General features: G+C 39.8%; 1 protein-coding gene across 1 annotated transcript in view; it reads left to right on the top strand.

The window, feature by feature from the left end:
* LOC120083899 (WD40/YVTN repeat and Bromo-WDR9-I-like domain-containing protein) overlaps nucleotides 1-20,344 on the top strand; it is a 56,219-nt gene that overhangs the window by 20,179 nt on the left and 15,696 nt on the right. The window contains exons 12-16 of the mRNA XM_039039810.2: nucleotides 190-268; nucleotides 428-596; nucleotides 15,668-15,738; nucleotides 18,366-18,446; nucleotides 18,543-18,613. Of these exons, the coding sequence (XP_038895738.1) occupies nucleotides 190-268; nucleotides 428-596; nucleotides 15,668-15,738; nucleotides 18,366-18,446; nucleotides 18,543-18,613 (471 nt within the window). The remainder of the gene's footprint in view (nucleotides 1-189; nucleotides 269-427; nucleotides 597-15,667; nucleotides 15,739-18,365; nucleotides 18,447-18,542; nucleotides 18,614-20,344) is intronic.

Raw genomic sequence — 20,344 nt, 5'->3', positions numbered from 1 at the left:
AGATGGACTTTTGGCAAAATGTGACCAAGGAACCAGAGGAATAGAACATTGCTTGAGTGGATGGAAAATGAAAAATAGTACCAGTATATGGGTTTAGTAGTAAAATAAGAAAAATAAAAATGGATTGTGCATTTTCCTTTTGTAATAGTGCATCTTTATCCTAAATTAGTTTCTTTTTGTGGTTTCCAGGTTCACTTATGACAATATAGTTACTTGTTCTCGTGATGGAAGTGCAATTATTTGGGTTCCAAGATCACGGAGGTCACATGTAGGTTTTTATGCATGACTCCTTTCATTTTATGCTGGTGTCTACTCTTTAATGTGATGGAAAGATGTTCTTGTAGGTTTCTTTTACGGGTCAATTAAATGTAGTGTTTATAGGTCACTCTTATATCTGATGGACATTGCTTTCAAATTTTTGTTTCAGGGGAAGGTTGGTCGCTGGACCCGTGCATACCATTTAAAAGTGCCACCTCCACCCATGCCCCCACAACCTGCTCGAGGCGGCCCTCGTCAGAGGATTCTTCCTACCCCTCGTGGTGTAAATATGATAATTTGGAGCCTAGATAATCGTTTTGTCTTAGCAGCTATAATGGGTCAGCTTTTTCTATAACTCATTAACAAATCTATAGATAATGTAGAATACCTTTTTTCAGTCTCTATTGTTATCTACTTGAAGCTTGAAAGAAAACATTGATTGTAAATTGATGCAATATTTTTTTTCTCTAAATTGATGCGCCTTTTTTTTTTTTTTTGAAAAAAAAAAAATAGAATCAACGACTTTCATTGAAGAAAAAAAAAAAAGAAAGAATACATGGACATACAAAAAAAAAGCCCATAAAAGCACCCTCTTTAAAGAAAGGGTTTCCAACTAAGTAAGATGTTACCCAGAGAATATTTTTGATGTTTCTCTCGCCCCCAAGGAACAGGAGCTTTACTCCTATGCCTTACTTGATATTTTGTTAGGAGAATTTGTTGTCTGAGCAGCAAGATATTCATAACATCAAATGGGCCCAAACAAAATTTTGTTGAATTCATCTTATGGCCTCTTGACAGTTGTTTGGTGTCCTTGGTCCTTTCGTGATCTACCTTTGTCCTGGCTGTTGTGGTATGGTTGTATAAGAAGAGTGGTTGGATCAGTTTATGGGGAGGCTTCTAAGTTGACAGCGTGCTAGTCAATCTGCTTATGAGTTCAAATCCAAACCTTATATGCTTTCAAAGCTCTTTGCCACTCAAGCTTCAAGCGTCACTCTTTGCCAGAAGAGTGCTCGTCTGGAAGTTTTGTTTCCTAGGGTGTTTGTATTTTAGTTAAAAGCCTAATTTGCTTCTAAGGATTAGTCTCTTTTATTTTGTTCTTGTTGTTCTGAATTCTTCTTTGTATTTTTTCTTTCTTTTATTTCATTGTACTTTAAGCATTAGACTCATTTCATCATATCAATAAAAAAGTCTCGTTTCCATTTCAAAAAAAAAAAAAAAAAAAAAAAACCAAAAACAACCAAAAACCTTCAAAATCGAAATCCTAAGCGAAACATGAAATCTCACTAGGGACCAAACTTCGCTAGGTTTCCCTGTCCAAACCTTGAAACACTCTATTGTTCCTCTCCTTTAAATATCCCACAACACAACACACACCTCAGCAGACTACAAAAAACAGCCTCTCTCTACAAGGCAGATGAAGGAGGAACTTCTGAATCATCGCATGAATATCCCTTTGGCTAGCTATCTGAACATCAAACTCTTGCTGGAAACAAATCCAAATCGACCTTGCATACTAACAGTCCTAAAGAAGGTAATTCAGGTCTTCCTTCACCTTTCAACATCCATTAATGAGGTCATCTTCCTAGTAAGCCTATCCAAAGTATTCACTCGACCTAGCAGAATTTTCCAGGTAAAAGAACTTGATTTTCTTTGGTATCTTAATCCTCCAAACCACATCAAAGACCGAGTCACTAACAGGAGAGGGATCTAATAACAACCTAAAGAAAGACTTATAAGAAAAGTCTTCAATAGGATTAGGGCTCCAAACAAGAACAACCCTTCTCCCCACCTTAAAATTGCACTATTCCAACAAAGATAGAAGAGAGACAACCTTTGTCGTCTCCCTATTGGAAAATGACGCGGAACCTGAAAGGACAGAACACAGAGCTCCTTGTCTAAACCAAAATATTAGAGATTGGGCGATCTTTAGAGGATGACAAATGATAAAGATGAGGAAACGCAGAGCAGAGGGGACTAATCCCTACCCACGGATTTTCCTAAAAGTATGTATCCTTATCATCCCCCACAATGCATCCGACCAAATGGGAAAAAGAGGGATGTGTGTGTTCAATCGAAATATCTTTTCATGGATTTTGGTCTGTGCTTTAACCTCGTTAGAACCAATCAAAGGGATGGGTGCCATGTGTAAGGGTCATGCTTGTCCAGGGCCTATTGCCCATGGCCGCATGCCCAATCCAACCCCCTTCTAGCATATTTTCATGTCCTATATTGTATTAGTTTAGTTAGCTTGCTTTCTTTACATTTTCATTGTAAGTGACCACTCGCCCTTTTGCATATGCAAGGGCGCCAGTTGGCTTTTTGTTCAGAATGCACTATATGGGGATAAGACTAACCATCATTTCCTCATACCCGGAGTAGTACTCTATAAAGCCGTTGTTGTTGCTTATTGCTTTCTAGTCTACTACAATCTTTCTTTCTTTATTCACACTCACAAATCTTCTTACGAAAACCTTTTCTCCAAACCCGTTTTCTAAAACCGTTTTCCCTAAAACGGGGGTGGAGGTTGCAAGAGGCACTCGGTGTGCCATCGGCAGTCCGTAATCGAGTTGGCTGGCTTGTTCGTGAGCGGGAACAAGTGCCGCACAATCGCTAAGAGAAGCTTCCGAAAGAGCGATTGTGACAGTTGGTATCAGAGCCAAGTTGGCTTATAGAGGGAAGATCAGTGATCATGTCGGCGACGAAGAACCTGAACAAGTCCCATGTGGACAGATTGGTAGAGATGGAAGAACAAATGCTCTACCTGAGAGAGGTCCCAGATAATGTTCGTTTCCTTGAGACTCGGCTACAAGAAGTTGCCGAGAAAGCCGATGGAATTGATGCGGTGGTAGGCCGCCTAGACGGATTACCCGTCAGAGAATTGATGATGAGGGTAGAGACCCTCGAGACCAAAACAGTACGGTCCGGCAACTTTGAACGAGGCGATAGCTCCTCGGGTTCTGTGGCCCACATAGAGGAGCGTGTCGAAGAGCTGGACAGCTCCCAAAAAGCAATACTTCAGATGGTAACCGACCTATCTGAAGACTTTCGATCGGCCCTGGATGTCGTCAGAGCCGAGATAGCGAATGTGAGTGCGAGGGTGAATCTCACCATCCGAGCGGTAGGGAACCAAGCCCCACCTGGGGGCGCAGTGGCAGTAAGCCGAATAAAAATCCCAGAACCGAAACCCTTCTGTGGGGTGTGAGAAGCGAAAGCCCTGGAAAATTTTATCTTCGACCTTGAGCAGTACTTCAAGGCGACGAACACAGTGACTGAAGAGTCGAAAGTCACAATAGCAACGATGCATCTAATTGAAGATGCAAAACTGTGGTGGAGATCACGATTTACAGATATACAGGAAGGACGTTGCACTATTGATACTTGGGATAGATTGAAACAAGAACTTCGCTCGCAGTTCTTCCCTGAAAATGTTGAGATCTTGGCTCGACGAAAACTCAGAGAGCTAAAGCAAACAAGTAACATCAGGGACTATGTAAAACAGTTTGCAGGACTCATGTTGGACATACGAGATATGTCTGAAAAAGACAAGGTCTTTTGCTTTGTGGAGGGGCTGAAACCGTGGGCGAAAGCAAAACTATATGAACAGGGAGTACAGAATCTCCCCTCTGCCTATGCGGCAGCTGAACGACTATACGACCTTAGCACTGACTCACAAGATGTGAGGAAGCAATCAACTACCTCAAATGAGGAAAACAGAAACAGTCGTTCCAGTCCTCCCAGGCCTGGGGGAGGAGACAAGAACACAGGGGGGGATCGTAAATCATTCCAACCGAGATCAGGAAGCAACTGGCGGGGGCCGCCACAACAGCATAACAATTACAATCGCCCCCTGTCTTGTTTCATATGTAGGGGGCCACACAGGGCGCGTGAATGTCCAAATCAAACTGCGTTCAATGCTTTTCAAGCCACATTAGCCTCTACCTCTGGAGACGAGGCCGAACTAGAGGAGACGGTAACCGAGCCAGCGGCAGAAATTGAGAATCCCAGGATGAGGGCATTGAAATTTCTGTCTGCACTCCAGAAGAATATGGGAAAGGCGACGGAGCCACTAGAGAAAGGTCTCATGTATGTGGACGCTTGGGTCAACCAAAGATCGGCCAAAACCACTATGGTTGACTCTGGGGCTACCCATAACTTCATGGCGGAAACGGAAGCTCGCCGCCTGAACTTGAATTGGGAAAGAGATGCAGGGAAGATGAAAGCTGTGAATTCCGTAGCCCTACCGATTTCGGGGATAGCGAAGAGAACTCCGGTAAAGTTAGGAGACTGGAAGGGCCTCGTCGACTTCGTGATTGTCAAGATGGATGATTTTGATGTGGTACTGGGGATGGAATTCCTACTTGAACATAAAGTCATACCAGTGCCCCTCGCCAAATGCTTAGTCATTACGGGATCTACACCGACTGTAGTCCAAGCCAGTATCAAGCGGCCAAATGGAGTGAGAATGATCTCAGCCCTCCAGTTGAAGAGGGGCCCGGCCCACGACGAACCCACGTTCATGACCATCCCAGTAGAATCGGTTGAGTCCACTGAAGAGGAGATCCCCCAAGACGATCTATTTGTCTTGGAAGAGTATCGGGACGTCAGGCCGAGAAGCTTGCCCAAGTCCCTACCCCCACGAAGGGGGATTGACCATGAGGTCGAGTTGTTGCCAGGGGCAAAGCCGCCTGCCAGGAAGGCATATCAGATGGCCCCGCCCGAATTGGCTGGGCGTCGAAAACAGTCAGACGAGTTGTTAGGTATGGCTCAGCTTAGCTTCAATATCCAGCAGAGTTCCGCGATCGGAAAGGCGGCCCTCGAAGTGTGCGACAGACAGCCACTCAGGCCACACTTGGTGGACCACCCTTATGCAGGCAAAAGTCTTCAGACACATAACTTCACTAAAGAGTGGAGCAAAACCCCTGAGATAGCTCGCGCCTACCTAGAAAGAGCATCAAGGAGAGTGAAGAAATGGGCTGGTAAGAAGCAGAGGGCCCTTGAGTTTCAAGCTGGAGACAAGGTCCTGATCAAGCTACGACCGGGACAGTTTCAGTTCCGAGGCCAGAGAGACCAACGGCTAGTAAGGAAATATGAAGGTCCAGTGGAGGTAATTGAGAAGGTCGGGAGAACCTCATATAGGGTTCAGTTACCCTCATGGATGAAGATTCATTCTGTCATCGGTGTGAACCTCCTGAAGCCCTATCATCCCGAACCCGAGGATGGACAGCGGAACTTGCTAAGGCGCCCATCAGTCACGATGAAGAGTTTTGCTGAGAAAGAAGTTGCACAAATCTTGGGTAAACGTACGCGCCGTAGTGGAAGACCCAGACGAGAACTGACAGAGTTCTTGGTGAAATGGAAGGATCTCCCCGATGAAGAGATCAGTTGGGAGCGGGCCGAAGACTTGAAGAATGCAGCTCCGGCCATCGCAGGTTTTGAACAAGGTCGGTTGACGGGGACGTCAACCAATTAAGTGGGGGAGAATGTAACGGTCATGCTTGTCCAGGGCCTGTTGCCCATGGCCGCATGCCCAATCCAACCCCCTTCTAGCATATTTTCATGTCCTATATTGTATTAGTTTAGTTAGCTTGCTTTCTTTACATTTTCATTGTAAGTGACCACTCGCCCTTTTGCATATGCAAGGGCGCCAGTTGGCTTTTTGTTCAGAATGCACTATATGGGGATAAGACTAACCATCATTTCCTCATACCCGGAGTAGTACTCTATAAAGCCGTTGTTGTTGCTTATTGCTTTCTAGTCTACTACAATCTTTCTTTCTTTATTCACACTCACAAATCTTCTTACGAAAACCTTTTCTCCAAACCCGTTTTCTAAAACCGTTTTCCCTAAAACGGGGGTGGAGGTTGCAAGAGGCACTCGGTGTGCCATCGGCAGTCCGTAATCGAGTTGGCTGGCTTGTTCGTGAGCGGGAACAAGTGCCGCACAATCGCTAAGAGAAGCTTCCGAAAGAGCGATTGTGACACCATGCGTACTCAGAATGATCCTATGCCACAAGGATTTGGGCTAAAGGGTAAAACGCCAAAGCCACTTAGTCAACAAAGCTTTGTTTTGAAGCCTTAAATTACCAATCTTCAACCAACCCTGATTCGTAGGGCGCCTAACAACCTCCCTACTAATTAGATGAGAACCCTTTCGTTCATCTATCCTTTCTCAAAGAAAGTCTCTCATGTACTTCTCAAGGCTTTTGCAAATCGAATTGGGGGACGAAATAGGGAAAAGCAATATATGAGAATGCCGCTCAGCACTGAACTAGTAGAGTTAGTCTACCAACTTTGGAGAAAAACCTTTATTCCACAAGGCTAACTTCTCACGAATCTTCTTAGAAATAGGATTCCAAAAAGATATGGCCCTTGGGTTGCTCCCGGGGGAAGGCCAAGGTAAGAGGAGGGAGAGGGACCCACCTTGCAGCCAATCACATTTGCCCACCTCCTAAGCTTATCCTGATCACATGTAAATTGATGTAGTCTAACGGATAAAAGGAGAGAAATCTCCAAGAATAAAATCAAAGTCTTTATTATGAATCAAAAGTTACCAATACAAGAAGACAATTTTTCAATTTATAGAGAATTGGAAAGCAAACTAATCCTAGTCCTAATTAATCAAAGAAACTAATTCTAATCCTAATAAACCAAGGAAACTAATCTTAATCTTAATCAATCAAGGATAAAAAAAGGGAAACTCACTTTTGGTTCCCGAGGTTTGAAGTTTGTTTCAAATTGATCTTTAGGTTTTAAAATTGAACAATTTAATTTGTTTCAAATTGGTCCCTCTTCTAATGAAATCGGTTAAATACTAATGGAGTTGCTAGCGCAACTTTTAAATAATAAAATAATAATTAAAATAATTACATAGTATAAGATAAGTAAATATTACTCTCTCTTTCTCTCTTTCTCTCTCTTTTGCTTCTCCCCCACGATTCCCATCTCCCCCACCTTTTCCCCATCGATGTTGTTGTTTGTCGTCAATCCACCGCTGTCGTAGTTGCAGAAGGAACACACTCTTCTCTCCAATTTAGGCTCCCATACCTAATCAAGTGCCTCGGTTTTGACATTGAAACTGAAGCCTTCAATCTGCCGGTGTTCAATCTATTCATGGAGTATTTGTCGGAGGGGATGCGATCTAGAGCAACGACGGGTGGATGGAGAAATTGACAATTAGAGTCTTTTCGCATTAGATTCTCACAGGATTGGAGTACCTTCACACTAATAATTTGGCACATTGCGATATTAAGAGGCAGAATGTGTTACTGAGTGATGGGGGTATGAAAATCTCTGATCTAGGTTGTGCAAAATTTGTGGATGGAATTTCCGGTAATGGAGTTAGGATTTTTTTCTGGTTTGTCGGGGAGTTGCGAGAGGTGAAGAACATAGATTTCCATCTAATTTTTGGGCTTTGGATGTACTGTCATTGAAATGGCTACTGGTGGGAGGATTTGGGGACAAACCCATCAAGCTTCTTTGGGGGATTCTCCGATTGGAGGAGGTGACGATGGGGGAGGGGTTAAGAAGGAAGGTGATGTAGTAATTCTCTGTTTTGTTTTACTTCATTTACAAACTTTTACAAATGGTTAAATTAGTGTAAAACAGGGTACCTGTTCAGCAGGTCACCGTTTTGTAACCTTGACTGGCTGCCTTCCCTATAAATAGGGCCCTCTTGTACTCACTTCATCATCTTTTTAATAAAATTCCAAGCACTCCTCACTCGTGTGCATCAAGTTGTATCGGTGCCCCATCGATCCAAGGCTAAAGTTCTTTCAAATTGGATCCTCACCCCTTATCAACCATGGTTGCGGAAGCTTCCTCCACCTTTGAAGATCATCTAAATGATGTTGAATTGGCGGTCGTTGACATCAACAAACAGCTATCCACTATCACAAGGGCCATCAAGAACCTCACTCAACAAGTTTCATCCCTCACCATTTCCAATCGGCCTGTGCAAAGAGTTCCACCCGAGAGAAGGTACCCACTGTAAGATTACTCTCAAGAACGAAGGAAAGAAAGATCAAATGACATCACTCTACCAGGATTGATGGTAGATGATTCTAATTCCTTGGATGAAGAAGTCGAAATGATGCAAGAAACTCAAGAACCATCAAAATGGATCTTCCTCCATTTAATGGCCGAATGGACATCAAGAGATTCCTAAATTGGGTCAAGAACGTGGAAAATTTTTTAGCCTACACCAATACTGCCGAGAAGAAGAAGGTCCGATTGGTAGCTTACAAGCTTCAAAGCGGAGCGTCGGCGTGGTGGGAGCAAATTGAAAACAATCGATGGTATTATGGAGGTTTAGTAATGGTTCACTTGAAGAAATCTCAATTACCTATCGGGCTTCACAATAAACTAACTAACAAGAGGATGGGACCATTTCGAATCCTAAAAAAATATGGCGAAAACACCTACAAGTTAGATCTTCCTCCTGATCTCAGAATCAGCCCTACATTCTACATTGCTGACATTTCTGAATACTACCCTCCTGATGGATTTTCTTTAGCTAAATAACACGAGGACATGTAATTTCTTGGGGGGAAGAATTTGATGTAATAACTCTCTGTTTTAGTTAGTAGTTATTTGTTTTACTTCATTTACAATCTTTTACAACTGGTTAAATTAGTCTAAAACAGTACTCTGCTTGTAAAACAGGGTACCTGTTCGGCAGGTCACCTTTTTGTATCCTTGACCAGCTGCCTTCCCTATAAATAGGGCCCTCTTGTACTCATTTCATCATCTTCTGAATAAAATTTCCAAGCATTCCTCACTTGTGTGCATCAGAAGGTGGAAGAGATTTTTATTTTTTAATATCCACGTCAGCACCTCTGTTAATATTTAATGGATTTGGTTAGTGGAGGAACTAAAATAGAGCATTTCCTAATGTCAGAAACTAAATTGTCCAATTTTGAATCTTTAGGGCCAATTTGAAACAAACTTTAAATGTCAGGGACCAAGAGTTTAATTTTTTCAAAGAAGGAAAGTAGATGGTTATATTTGTTACTTCAATATTTAAAATTGGCATGAGTAGAAAAAATATCTGAAAAATATTTAATTCAAATTTCAAATTTTGTCTAAAACATTTCATTATTGTAACCTGTTACTTTCTTGGGATAAAAAATAATCATTATTGTTATCTTTTAATAATTCTTTATCTTAAGTTACCAATTGACCCAAAAGTTTAAGCTGATGGGTGAAGGTGAATTTAATTATATATCACTTAACACTCCCCCTCACTTGTGGGCTTGAAACATGAAGAATGCCCAACAAGTGGAAATCAATATTAATGAGGAGTAAACAACAATGCAGAAAATGTGAGGGTCTTGAACACAGGACCTCTCTAGACAACCTGCTTTGATACCATCTAATCACCAATTGACACTTTATTTATATATCACTTGACACTTTATTTATAATGCAATATAAAATATCTATGTTTGTGATATCTGTGGATGTATTTTCCCCTTTTGTGTAATTTCATTAAATGAAATCATTTCTCGTAAAAAAAAAAAGATATATTTAAGTTATATATGTGGTTTCTGTAATTTTCTCCAACTATCAATCACACACGCATCATGGTTTTAAATTCTCCTCCCCATGTCAAATTTTTGTGTCGAAATTCCCATATGCTCCTGGGGTTGACATCAACATGAGAGGTGGATCAACATTTCTATTATATCATAGAGACCTTAACATTTTTTAAGAAGAAACATTTCTTTTATTGATCATGTGAAATTACAAAAAGGAGAGGAGTCCTTAAGCCCAAAGAAATTACAAAAAGCTATTCCAATGGGACAAAAGAGAGGTAAGACTATAATTACAGAGGACCAGGTTTTGGGAAGACCAGTGGTGTACTCGGGAAGACTAGTGGTGTACTCCCCAACCTCTTGCTTCCCTTTACTATGATATCTATGCTATTTCTACTAAGAAGAATGTGTCATTGCGGATTGTTGGAATAATTTGAACCAGGCGTGGGATCTGGGGTTAAGAAGAGGACTTTTTGATAGAGAGATGGGTAACTCTATTGCTCTTGCCCAGTTGTTAAATGATTGGGTGGTGAGAGATACCAGGGATAGTTTGCATTGGAAACTAGAAGCCTCGGGCAGCTTCTCTACCAAGTCCACCTTCCTCAAAATTTTTCGAAAGGGAAACGGCCTTTATTAATCATTAAGAGATAGTACAGGAGATGTATACTTGAAAATAAAGGCAAATACAAAAACCAAAACCGAAACCAAAGGATCAGCAGGCGCACCCGGACATCCCATATTACCTTCATCATACCCAACAATACTGAGGGAACTTTATAAAGCTAACAATAAGGTTAACAACAATGAAACGAGAACAATCAGAGGCTTCACAAGCTGAAGCTACAAAAATCCGAGAACATAGCAAAGACAACAAATACAACAAAAGTGACAAAACTAAAAATACGGCAATTTCGAACACCCGAACTAGAAGAACCGTCAGCTAGTTTTCCAGTTGAATGAATGCCTGTCAGTTTAAACTTATGTCTTGTAAGGAGTAAGCTTCAAAACATTTAAAGAGGGAGCACCAAAGAAAAGCATTGAGTTTTTCCGCCTCAGACCGAGCAAACCAAGGAGTTTCCTTACCGTTGAACACTTTTTGGTTCCTTTCAAAACAAATTTCAGCCAACACTGCTTTTGTTCCATTAATCCATAGTAAATTTGAGCTTTTCTTGAGAGTTGGCCTAGAAAGGAGTTGCTGTACATTGCTTTTGAAGGAGCTGTCGAAGACCCAAGAAGTGGTGAAGCAGTTGAAAAGTGCTCTCCAGCAATTAATGGCGAAATTACAATCGAAGAAGAGGTGTTGAAGATCTTCCTCGACTGATTTGCAGAGGGCACACCAATTGGGGAGATATAAAGTGAAGGCAGCTTCCGTTGCAGCACAGAGGAGCAATTAAGAGCTCCGAAAAGCATTATCCAAATTGTTATATTAACTCGCCTAGGGCTGTTGGACTTCTAAAGAGCTTTTTGAAGGCTAGCTGAGAGTGGAGAGGCCAAAGAAAGGTGTTTTACCAGTGATTTAACTGAGAAGGAGCCATTAGATTCTAGGGACCAAATGCGAGTATCTTGCCTACTGTTTACTTCTTTCTTGATCACCAAAGATAATAAATTTTGGAACTCTAGAATCTCTTCTTCCTTTAAGAATCTTCTGAAGATGATGGACCATGAAGAAGTGTGAAAATCCCAATGGTTTGAGACTGAACCATTGGGGTTGGTGGTTAAGCCAAACAAGGTAGGGAATCTGTCTTTTAGAGGAGAATACTCCACCAAGGGTCTTGCCAAAATGCAATTCTGTTTCCATTCCCCAATTTAAAGGCTTCCAAAATCTCAACTTTCAACCATATTCTTGAAATACTAATCCAAGGACTGCGAAGACTACAATGAACCTTACCGGACGTGTGCCAACCGAAGTGGCTGCTGCCATGAATACTTGTGATAACTTGACTCCACAAGGAGGTTTGTTCTTGCATAAACCGCCAGCCCCATTTGGCTAAAAGGGCCGAGTTTCTAGCTTTCAGTCCTCCTAGCCCAAGACCCCCATCTTCTTGTTTTTTAGATACAAGCTCCCATTTCGAAAGATGGTTTATCTTACCACCTTTGTGACCTTCCCAGAAGAAATTTCTTATGGTCCTTTCTAAAGTTGAAATCACTTTTTTAGGCATAAAAAAAGAGGACATGCAGTAGGTTGGTAGATTAGAAAGGACTGATTTGCAAAGAGTAGCTCTTCCACCCCTTGATAAATTATATTTTCTCCACTTGTCAAGTTTCTTATGCACCTTATCAATAACCGGCTGCCAAAATTCCACTTTTTTTGGATGTCCCCCAAGGGGAAGGCCCAAATATAAGAAAGGAAGGTGTGCTAGTTGACAATTCAGCCTTGAAGCTACTGCCCTCAACTTGAAATCTTCAATATTAATCCCACAAATGGCAGATTTTTCCCAATTAACCTTTTGTCCGAAACACCACTCAAAAAGTGCAATGGTTTTTCTAAGAGTATCTAGCATGTCGTCCTCGTGCTTACAAAATAGCAAAGTATCATCAGCGAATTGAAGAATGGAGATCTGTATCTTGTCTTTTCCAACCACAAAGCCTTCAAACAATCATTTTTCTCGGGTTCTGTCAACCAACACACTTAGCAAATCACTGATCAAAAGGAAAAGAAAGGGAGAGAGGGGGTCCCCTTGTCTAATTCCCCTTGTAGCTTTAATTCTACCTCTTGGTCTTCCATTTATGAAGATAGAGAACATTGGATTAACCCATAATCCAAGAAATCCATTTGGGGTGGAAGTTCCTTCCATGAAGGGTTTTTTCAAGAAACTCCCAATCCACTCTGTCAAAAGCTTTTTCAAGATCGAGTTTCAGAATCCAACCTTTCCTCTTCTTACTTCTATAGTCTTCTACTGCCGTTTGCTATTAGAATCAGGTCAAGGATTTTCCTACCTTCAATGAATGCACTTTGAGTTGGACTTATTAGGCTAGGCATGATTTTCTTAAGTCTTTCCGCAAGAACTTTGGCTATAATCTTATAGACTATAGTAGATAAATTGATAGGTCTGAATCTTTCACTGAGACTACCTCTGTCTTCTTTTGTATTAGGCAAATGAAGTTAAATTGCCTTTGGTCAACCTTATTTGGAAATGAAAAATTCTTAAAAAAGTGAAGACTTCCTTTGGTGTCCCTTGCCTATAAAAGTCTAAATACTCATGATAAGCTTCAGAGGAAGTTCCCTAATTGGTCCCGCTCCCCTTTCATTGGTCTTCTTTGTCTTAAAGAGATGGAGTCTGTGGACCATCACACTGTGATTTTGCGTCTAGAGGCTGGAATTGTCTTCTTGCCACGTTCGGGGTGGTTAGTTGCCTCCTTGAGAAGATTGATGATTGGTTTATGGATGGCCTGTATGGTGGGAAATTTTGTGCTAAAGGTAGAATTCTTTGGCAATGTGCGACCCGCGCCCTTTTGTGGCATTTGTGGAACGAGCGGAATAATAGGTTGTTTGATGATAAGTTTACCTCTTTTGATTCTTTTTGGACCTGGTTCAGAACACGGCCTCTTGGTGGTGTACAAATTACACTAAATTCTTTTGTAATTATAGCCTCCTTATGATTTTAAACAATTGGAGTGCTCTTCTTGTTTGGTTTCATTTTTTCCGTGGGGGCATAGGCTGTTCCTTGCATTTCTTCTGTTTCTTATTAAAAAAAAATACAGCAAAATAAAAAGGGAGAGATACTAAAACTATCAAAATGATGCTGTGTCTTAAGACATAGTTGTCCACAGGAGGGATATTCACTCTGACTCAATCAGTCTTGAGTGGCATCCCTATTTACTTTTTCTCTTTTTAGAGTCTTGTCTTCAATTGGCAAGGAAATGGAGAAGCTTATGGTAAATGGTGGATAAGGGGAAGAGTTCACACGTGCGCTGGGAGGTGGTCTCTAGGCCTCTAGACTTGGGAGGTTTAGTATTGGGAATGTTAGGACGAGAAACACAACCCTATTGGCTAAATGGCTTTGCCGATTCTATCATGAAGCCGATACCTTTTGCCATAAGGTTATTGTTAGCAAGTACGGACCTTATCCCTTTGATCGGTTAGAAGGCACTTCTTGAAATCTATGGAAAGCTGCGTTTGATTTTCTCTTCTTTTGCACTTTATTCATGTTGACGTCAACGAGAGATGCCTATTTTGGGGAAGATAAGTGGTTGGGGGGATAGATTCCTTTGCTCCTTATTCCCTCATTTATATCATTTATCTTCCTTCAGGAATTACTCAATTGCTTTTACCCACAGTTTGGCAGATTCGTCGCCTTCTTTGTCCTTGGGTTTTCGTCGTCTGTCGACGGACAGGGAAACATTGGATGTCTTGGCTCTTCTTTTCTCCCTCTCCTCTATTTACCTTAGGCCAGGGAGGGGTGATTCTCGCCTTTGGTCACTTAGCCCTTCCAAAGGTTTTTCTTGTAGCTGTTCTTTCCATTGCTCGTCTAATCCTTCCTCAGTGGGTGGTCCCATCTTCTCCTTGGTTTGGAAGGTGAAAATTTCTAAGAAGGTGAAGTTCTTTGTATGGTAGGTTTGGCACGGAAGAGTTAGCACCATGGATCGGATCTCGACTAGAGGTTCTATAATGGTTGGGCCTCTTTGTTGCATTCTTTGTAGGAGTTGGTGGAGGATATCATGGGGGCATTATATTTTAGATCATATCATTGGCCTATAATCTCCACATTTTTGCGCTTTCCTTCTTGCGATAATGATAATGTAGATCTCATTGAGGCTACCATTCAAGAAAGCATTCTAAAAAAAATCATTGAACTCCCTTTATATCTTCTTTGAGGGTGTTCCATGATATTTTTACAGAATTCAGTCGTGAATCAAATGGAGAATTTCATCTTCAGTTAAGGGGAGTTCAAGGGAAGCATTCTGTCCTTGGGAAATTGGGTCATGTTGCAGAGATGGAGGTAGGAAACGGCTGCTCTTGCTTTTTGTAAGAAGATTCTGATAAAAGTTTAGAAATTCACCTTCAATGTCATGGTCAGCAGACCATTCACATTCTTAGATAACACTTATAACCCACTAACTATAATATCCATTGGCTATTCCTTGGATACCACTTGAAAGGAAATAAGACTTTTCATTGAATAAATGAAAAGTGGCTAATGCTCGAAATACAAGGAAACAAAACAAAACAAGAACTTGCCAACTTAAAACCTACATAATATTATCCATCGACTACTCCTTAGGTAACACTTATAACCCACAAACTATAATATCTACTGACCATAATAACCAACTTAGCATCCCAAAAGGCCCTTAGTTTTTGCATAAACCCATTTTTGGGCCAACCTTGTGAGATTTCTGTTCCATTTACCAGCCAGGGAGTTGAAATCCTTGTGTTGAAGCCATATTTTCTCAAAAGGTTGGTCCCCATTTTTCCACTTCAAACGTGGATCTAATTTTAATAATAGTAAATTTAGAGTGAAATACGTGTGATAATTCAAATATTTCTTACGATTTTTTATATTATAATTTTTCCACAAATATCCATTGACAAGAAATATAACTTTCATTATCAAGAGAAATCACAAAAATTTAATTGACAAGTATTTCCATAAAATTAAGACATCTATCATTTTTTTATAAAATTAAGGCATAACCTTGATGCGCACACACATGCATGCATTTGTACAAATTTTAATGATGCTATATTGTGGGAGAATGAACAATTTTGTGTTATTTAAATCTGTGTTTTCTTTATCATCATTTTTCTTGGTTATTCCAGGACTGCTGGACATCAGTGTAACTAATATGTTACTTTAGGATCTCAAATAGTCTGGTAAATTTTAGGAGCATAATTTATAATTTTCTCAACCTAGCAGTTTTTCCTATGTGGTACAGATTGTAGAATTTGTGTTTGGAATGCTTCTGATGGCAGCTTAGTTCACTCTTTGACAGGTCATACTGAATCGGTAAGTGGTTTATTTATTTGCGAATTTTTTGGTTTAATGACATGATGACTTTTGTGAAGTCTCATCTAGTCATAGTACAATACATAGTGCCATACAGATACTTTCTTATTTTATCCTTGCATTTATGTCATTACAATGTTTCATGCTTTCACTCTATTGTCTAGGGTTTTATGGCAATTCCTTAACTGTTGGAAATAGTATGGATGTAATTCTTTTAAAAGTTGTGAGAAAGAGAAGTTGTGTTTTTGCTGGAGCTATACCAATCAAGGCTTCTTTGTGTCTTTAGTTACTCCGTGTTGAAAAATATTGATTTGGATGATTTTGATACCAATCTAACTAGGATTAACACCGGATTTGTTAGTTATGATAAAGAGGAAGGATAAAACTATAGATAGGAGCGTTGTGTGTGTGTGGTTTCAAAGAGAGTGAATTACTTGCAGAAAATTTTATGTTAAGAACAATTCAGTGTATTGCGACTTAAGGATCTTCATTATACTTATGTTCCATGTTCTCAGACTGACTTTCCTGTAATTTTTGCATCAGGTTACATGTACCTGAATTTAGATTTTACGACTTATTTATTTATTTATTTTTTAAAGGAAACGACACTTTTCGAAATGAAAAGAGACTAATGCTCAAAGCACTGTGAAACAAAATAAGTAAAATGACGTAAATACAACCAAATATAGCCCATGATTAGACTAGTCCAAAAAAATCAGAACAAAAAGAAATACAACCCAAAACGGAATAAGATGGCTCTTGATAGAAGACCACTAAATCTGAAACTAAGAGAACCAACAACTGTGTGATGAGGCCAAAATCGGAGACAAAAGACCAAAGGAACTTGGAGAAATGAGAAACCATCCACCAACTTTGACAGCTTTGAGAAAAGGCCACTCCCATTAAGCAAAAGAAATGACATCAAATGGCCCATAGAATTTAAAGTAGAGGTCAGAAAGCTCCGACAAGAGTTGCTGAAAATTTTTAATCTTCTGCTAGGGGTACTTTATTTTGCACAGAAGCTTCTCCTTTTGAATTCGGTCCACTTCTTCATCCAGATGAGCTATCCATTCTCGAAAACAAAACTACAACAAATGTTTCCGAATTGCAGGAGAGAAAAACTCGAAATAGTTAATGCAGATGAGTAGAATGCTTTGAAAATGGAGAATTCTTCCAAAAAAAAAAAAAAATGCAGCTGAAAGTACTCCTTGAAAAAAGACAGAAATTCAACAGCCTTAATTAATATTGCAGCCGAAACATATACTCCAACAATTCCAATAAACATTCAACCCACCTAACGTAGAGAGCATTTGCCTCTCCACAAACCTCCACAAATGACCTTGAAAAATTCTAATCTTATCATACAAACAATCACCTAACCGAAGGAGAATGGTGATTGGAGACTTTACAAAGTTGTAAACCGCAAGCTTCAATCAGAGAAGAAAATTTGGAAGGGATTTGAGAAGAAGAAAGTGGAGAGAACCTTGCTTTTGAGCTGCTTTGCTAGACTCGCTTACGACTGAAACTTGAAACAAACTATTAAGCTCTTTCCCATAATTCTCAATTATAGGAATTTTCTCAACATTTTTTTCCATCAAATTAAAATCCAGCTCTTCACTACTAACACTTACCATCAAGTCATCGTCCGAGACATTTTGTTTAGGAGAACTAATAGAGCTCAACTGTCACAGAACACCCCGTTGGAAACAAATCTGAGAATTGGGAATAGAAAATGAAGAATATCTGACCTCCTATGAAGGGTGAACTGGCTTTAGAGAGATTTTTTGCAATTCTGGTAACAAAGTTTGAGTAACAGCTTCTTCCAAACAGTCATGATTAAATTTGTCTTGTTTATAAAAAACAGAGGACTTCTTTTTCCTAGAATAATATAACGGAAAAGATTGAAGAGTCTTTGAAGGAGTTTCAACAATGGATACCAAAGACTGAAGTTTTCTTTGGTTGTCAAGGACAGACCTTTCACCTTCCAAGGATAAAAGAAAACTGGATGACCCTTTCTTTTCCATAGAAATTGACCCACCAATTAATTGGGTGTTTGGGATAGCCTTTTCACCTTCCAAGGTAAGAGATATTTTGGCTGACCCTTCCTCTTCCAAAGAATTTGGCCCATCAATTGCTGAATTAAAACCAATTATTACTTGCTTCTGAAAATTCAAAGACTTCTCCAATCCCAGATGAGAATGCAAAACGTGAGGAGACTTTTCTTGTGCCAAATCAATACCATCTTCGTTATTGCAGTTGAGAGAAATCTGTGAGGGAGTCACCTTGGACATTAATGGGGTTTTCATGCAACACGGACTCTTGAACCAGAAGATATTTTTGGTCTTCACTGGCCAGTATAACTAAATAACCCAATACCTCATACTAATTGTTGACATCTGTTACTTGAAACCATCTAGCCGATGTGTCAAAAGGCCAGCTGTTTTAAGAAAAATGGATTATCCACAGCATGAAATGATGAAAATAAGAGTGAAGCCAGACTAAAGTAATATTAGCAGTTTTTATCGTTAGAAAAGATGCTGACATTCATTGCTTTATGCACTATGAGCCCTAAAGATATCTACTTCGTAGTCATAGATTCTGATAAGATTGCTTTATATCCCTGACAGACGTATGTACTTGATGTTCATCCTTTCAATCCAAGGATTGCTATGAGTGCTGGATACGATGGAAAGACGATAGTTTGGGATGTGAGTTTCTGGGTTCCCTTCAGTCTTACGTTATAATTTTTATTTTTTTACTTCTTCATGAGGACCTTTGTTTTATATGATGTTATTTGATTCTAGATTTGGGAAGGCACACCGATTCGGATATATGAAATTTCTCATTTCAAACTGGTTGATGGGAAGTTTTCGTCGTAAGTTCATATTCAAGTTGCCCAAGTGATCCTCACATGCTTGATTTATCTCTGAATTAATGTTCCCACATTTGTGAAAGCATTCTCTCGTGAAATGATATGGTTCTTGAGGTAGTTTTTTGTACTTATGTTTGAGAGGTCCGATGACATTCCAGGGAGAAATCTGCATAATGGCATGATGTGCGTCTTGTTATTTTTCGTCAATGTAGGTGGTGTTTGATGTTTTCTGATAGTTGTATCAATATGTGGGAGAGTTGATAAAATAAATGTGGAAATTACGATGCCCAGGTAAAAGCAGTAGTATCTTCTGAATGCGTGACTTGTTTTTTTTGAAGAGAAATTAAGAAGTATCCCCAAATCCCTCATTTCTTATAACAATCCCTGACTAAGCTCTAAATTATTAAAATTTTAATTATATAATAATTCATAATACTGCAATTTTAAACGTATCCAAGAAAAAAAACTATATTTCATCATATATAAAATAGTTACTTACATTTATTATGCGTTTAAAGAAAACCTAGTTGCTGATTCCTTTTCCACTCTTCTTTTTTGGTGTTTCATGTGTTAAGCCTCAACGACTATAGCACTTTAATGTGCTTCATACTTTTAGAAAGCATTTTTTTTTATGAGAAACATCCTATCATAATTTCATTGGTAGTATGTGTTGAAAAAGAGAGAATGCAAGAACACAAGATTTATGTGGAAAACCCTAGACCAGGGAGAAAAAACCACGATAGAAACTGATTTTTTTATTATTGAATTGATACTCAAAGTACAAGAGAATAGGTCAAATAAATAAATAGACTAGTAGGAAGTCCTAGGGTACATACAATTACTAAAATACCCCTAGGGTTACAAGCTGTTTTTCGACACTCCTCAAGTTGAGGCGTAGATATCAATAAGGCCCAATTTGCTAACACAATAATCAAAGTTTTGTCTTAGTAACTCTTTTGTGAGCACATCTGCGATTTGCTGATTTGAGGGAACATAAGGAATGCATATATTTCCGTTGTCAAGTATTTCCTTGATAAAGTGTCGGTCGATCTCAGAATGTTTTGTTCTGTCATGCTGAACAAGATTGTTTGCAATACTATTGTCACAGAACAGTTTCATTGGGAGTTCAATGCCTTTGAAGATCTGCCAACACTTTCATCAACCAGATTTCTTCACATATCCTTAAACTCATGGCCCGATACTCAGCTTCCGCACTACTTCTGGCCACAACTCCCTGTTTCTTACTCCTCCAGGTCACTAGATTACTCCAGACAAATGTGCAATACCTAGATGTTGATTTTCTATCAACAGATCCTGCCCAATCAGACTTAGTGTAGGCTTCAATGCAACGTTTATCAGATTTCTTGAACAATAACCCCTTACCAGGAGTACCTTTCAGATATCGTAGGATGCGTTCAACTGCCCTCATGTGTTCCTCATAAGGGGCCTGCATAAACTGACTGACAACACTAATTGCATATGAAATATCGGATCTTGTGTGAGATAAATATATCAATTTCCCAACTAACCGCTGATACCTTTCTTTATTGACCGGGACACTGTTACTAGTATTGCTGAGCTTTGAATTATATCCGACCGGGGTGTCAACAAGTTTGCACCTAGTCATTCCTGTCTCCTTTAGGAGGTCAATAGTGTATTTCCGTTGGGACACAGAGATCCCATTCCTTGACCGGGCTACTTCCATTCCGAGAAAGTATCTTAACTTTGCAAGGT

Source organism: Benincasa hispida, chromosome 1 (genome assembly GCF_027475165.1).
Source record: "Benincasa hispida cultivar pf3 chromosome 1, pf3_genome.v1.1, whole genome shotgun sequence".
NCBI classification, from domain to species: Eukaryota; Viridiplantae; Streptophyta; class Magnoliopsida; order Cucurbitales; family Cucurbitaceae; genus Benincasa; species Benincasa hispida.
The sequence above is the reverse complement of the archived record's forward strand: the minus strand, read 5'-3'. Positions and strand labels throughout refer to the sequence as shown.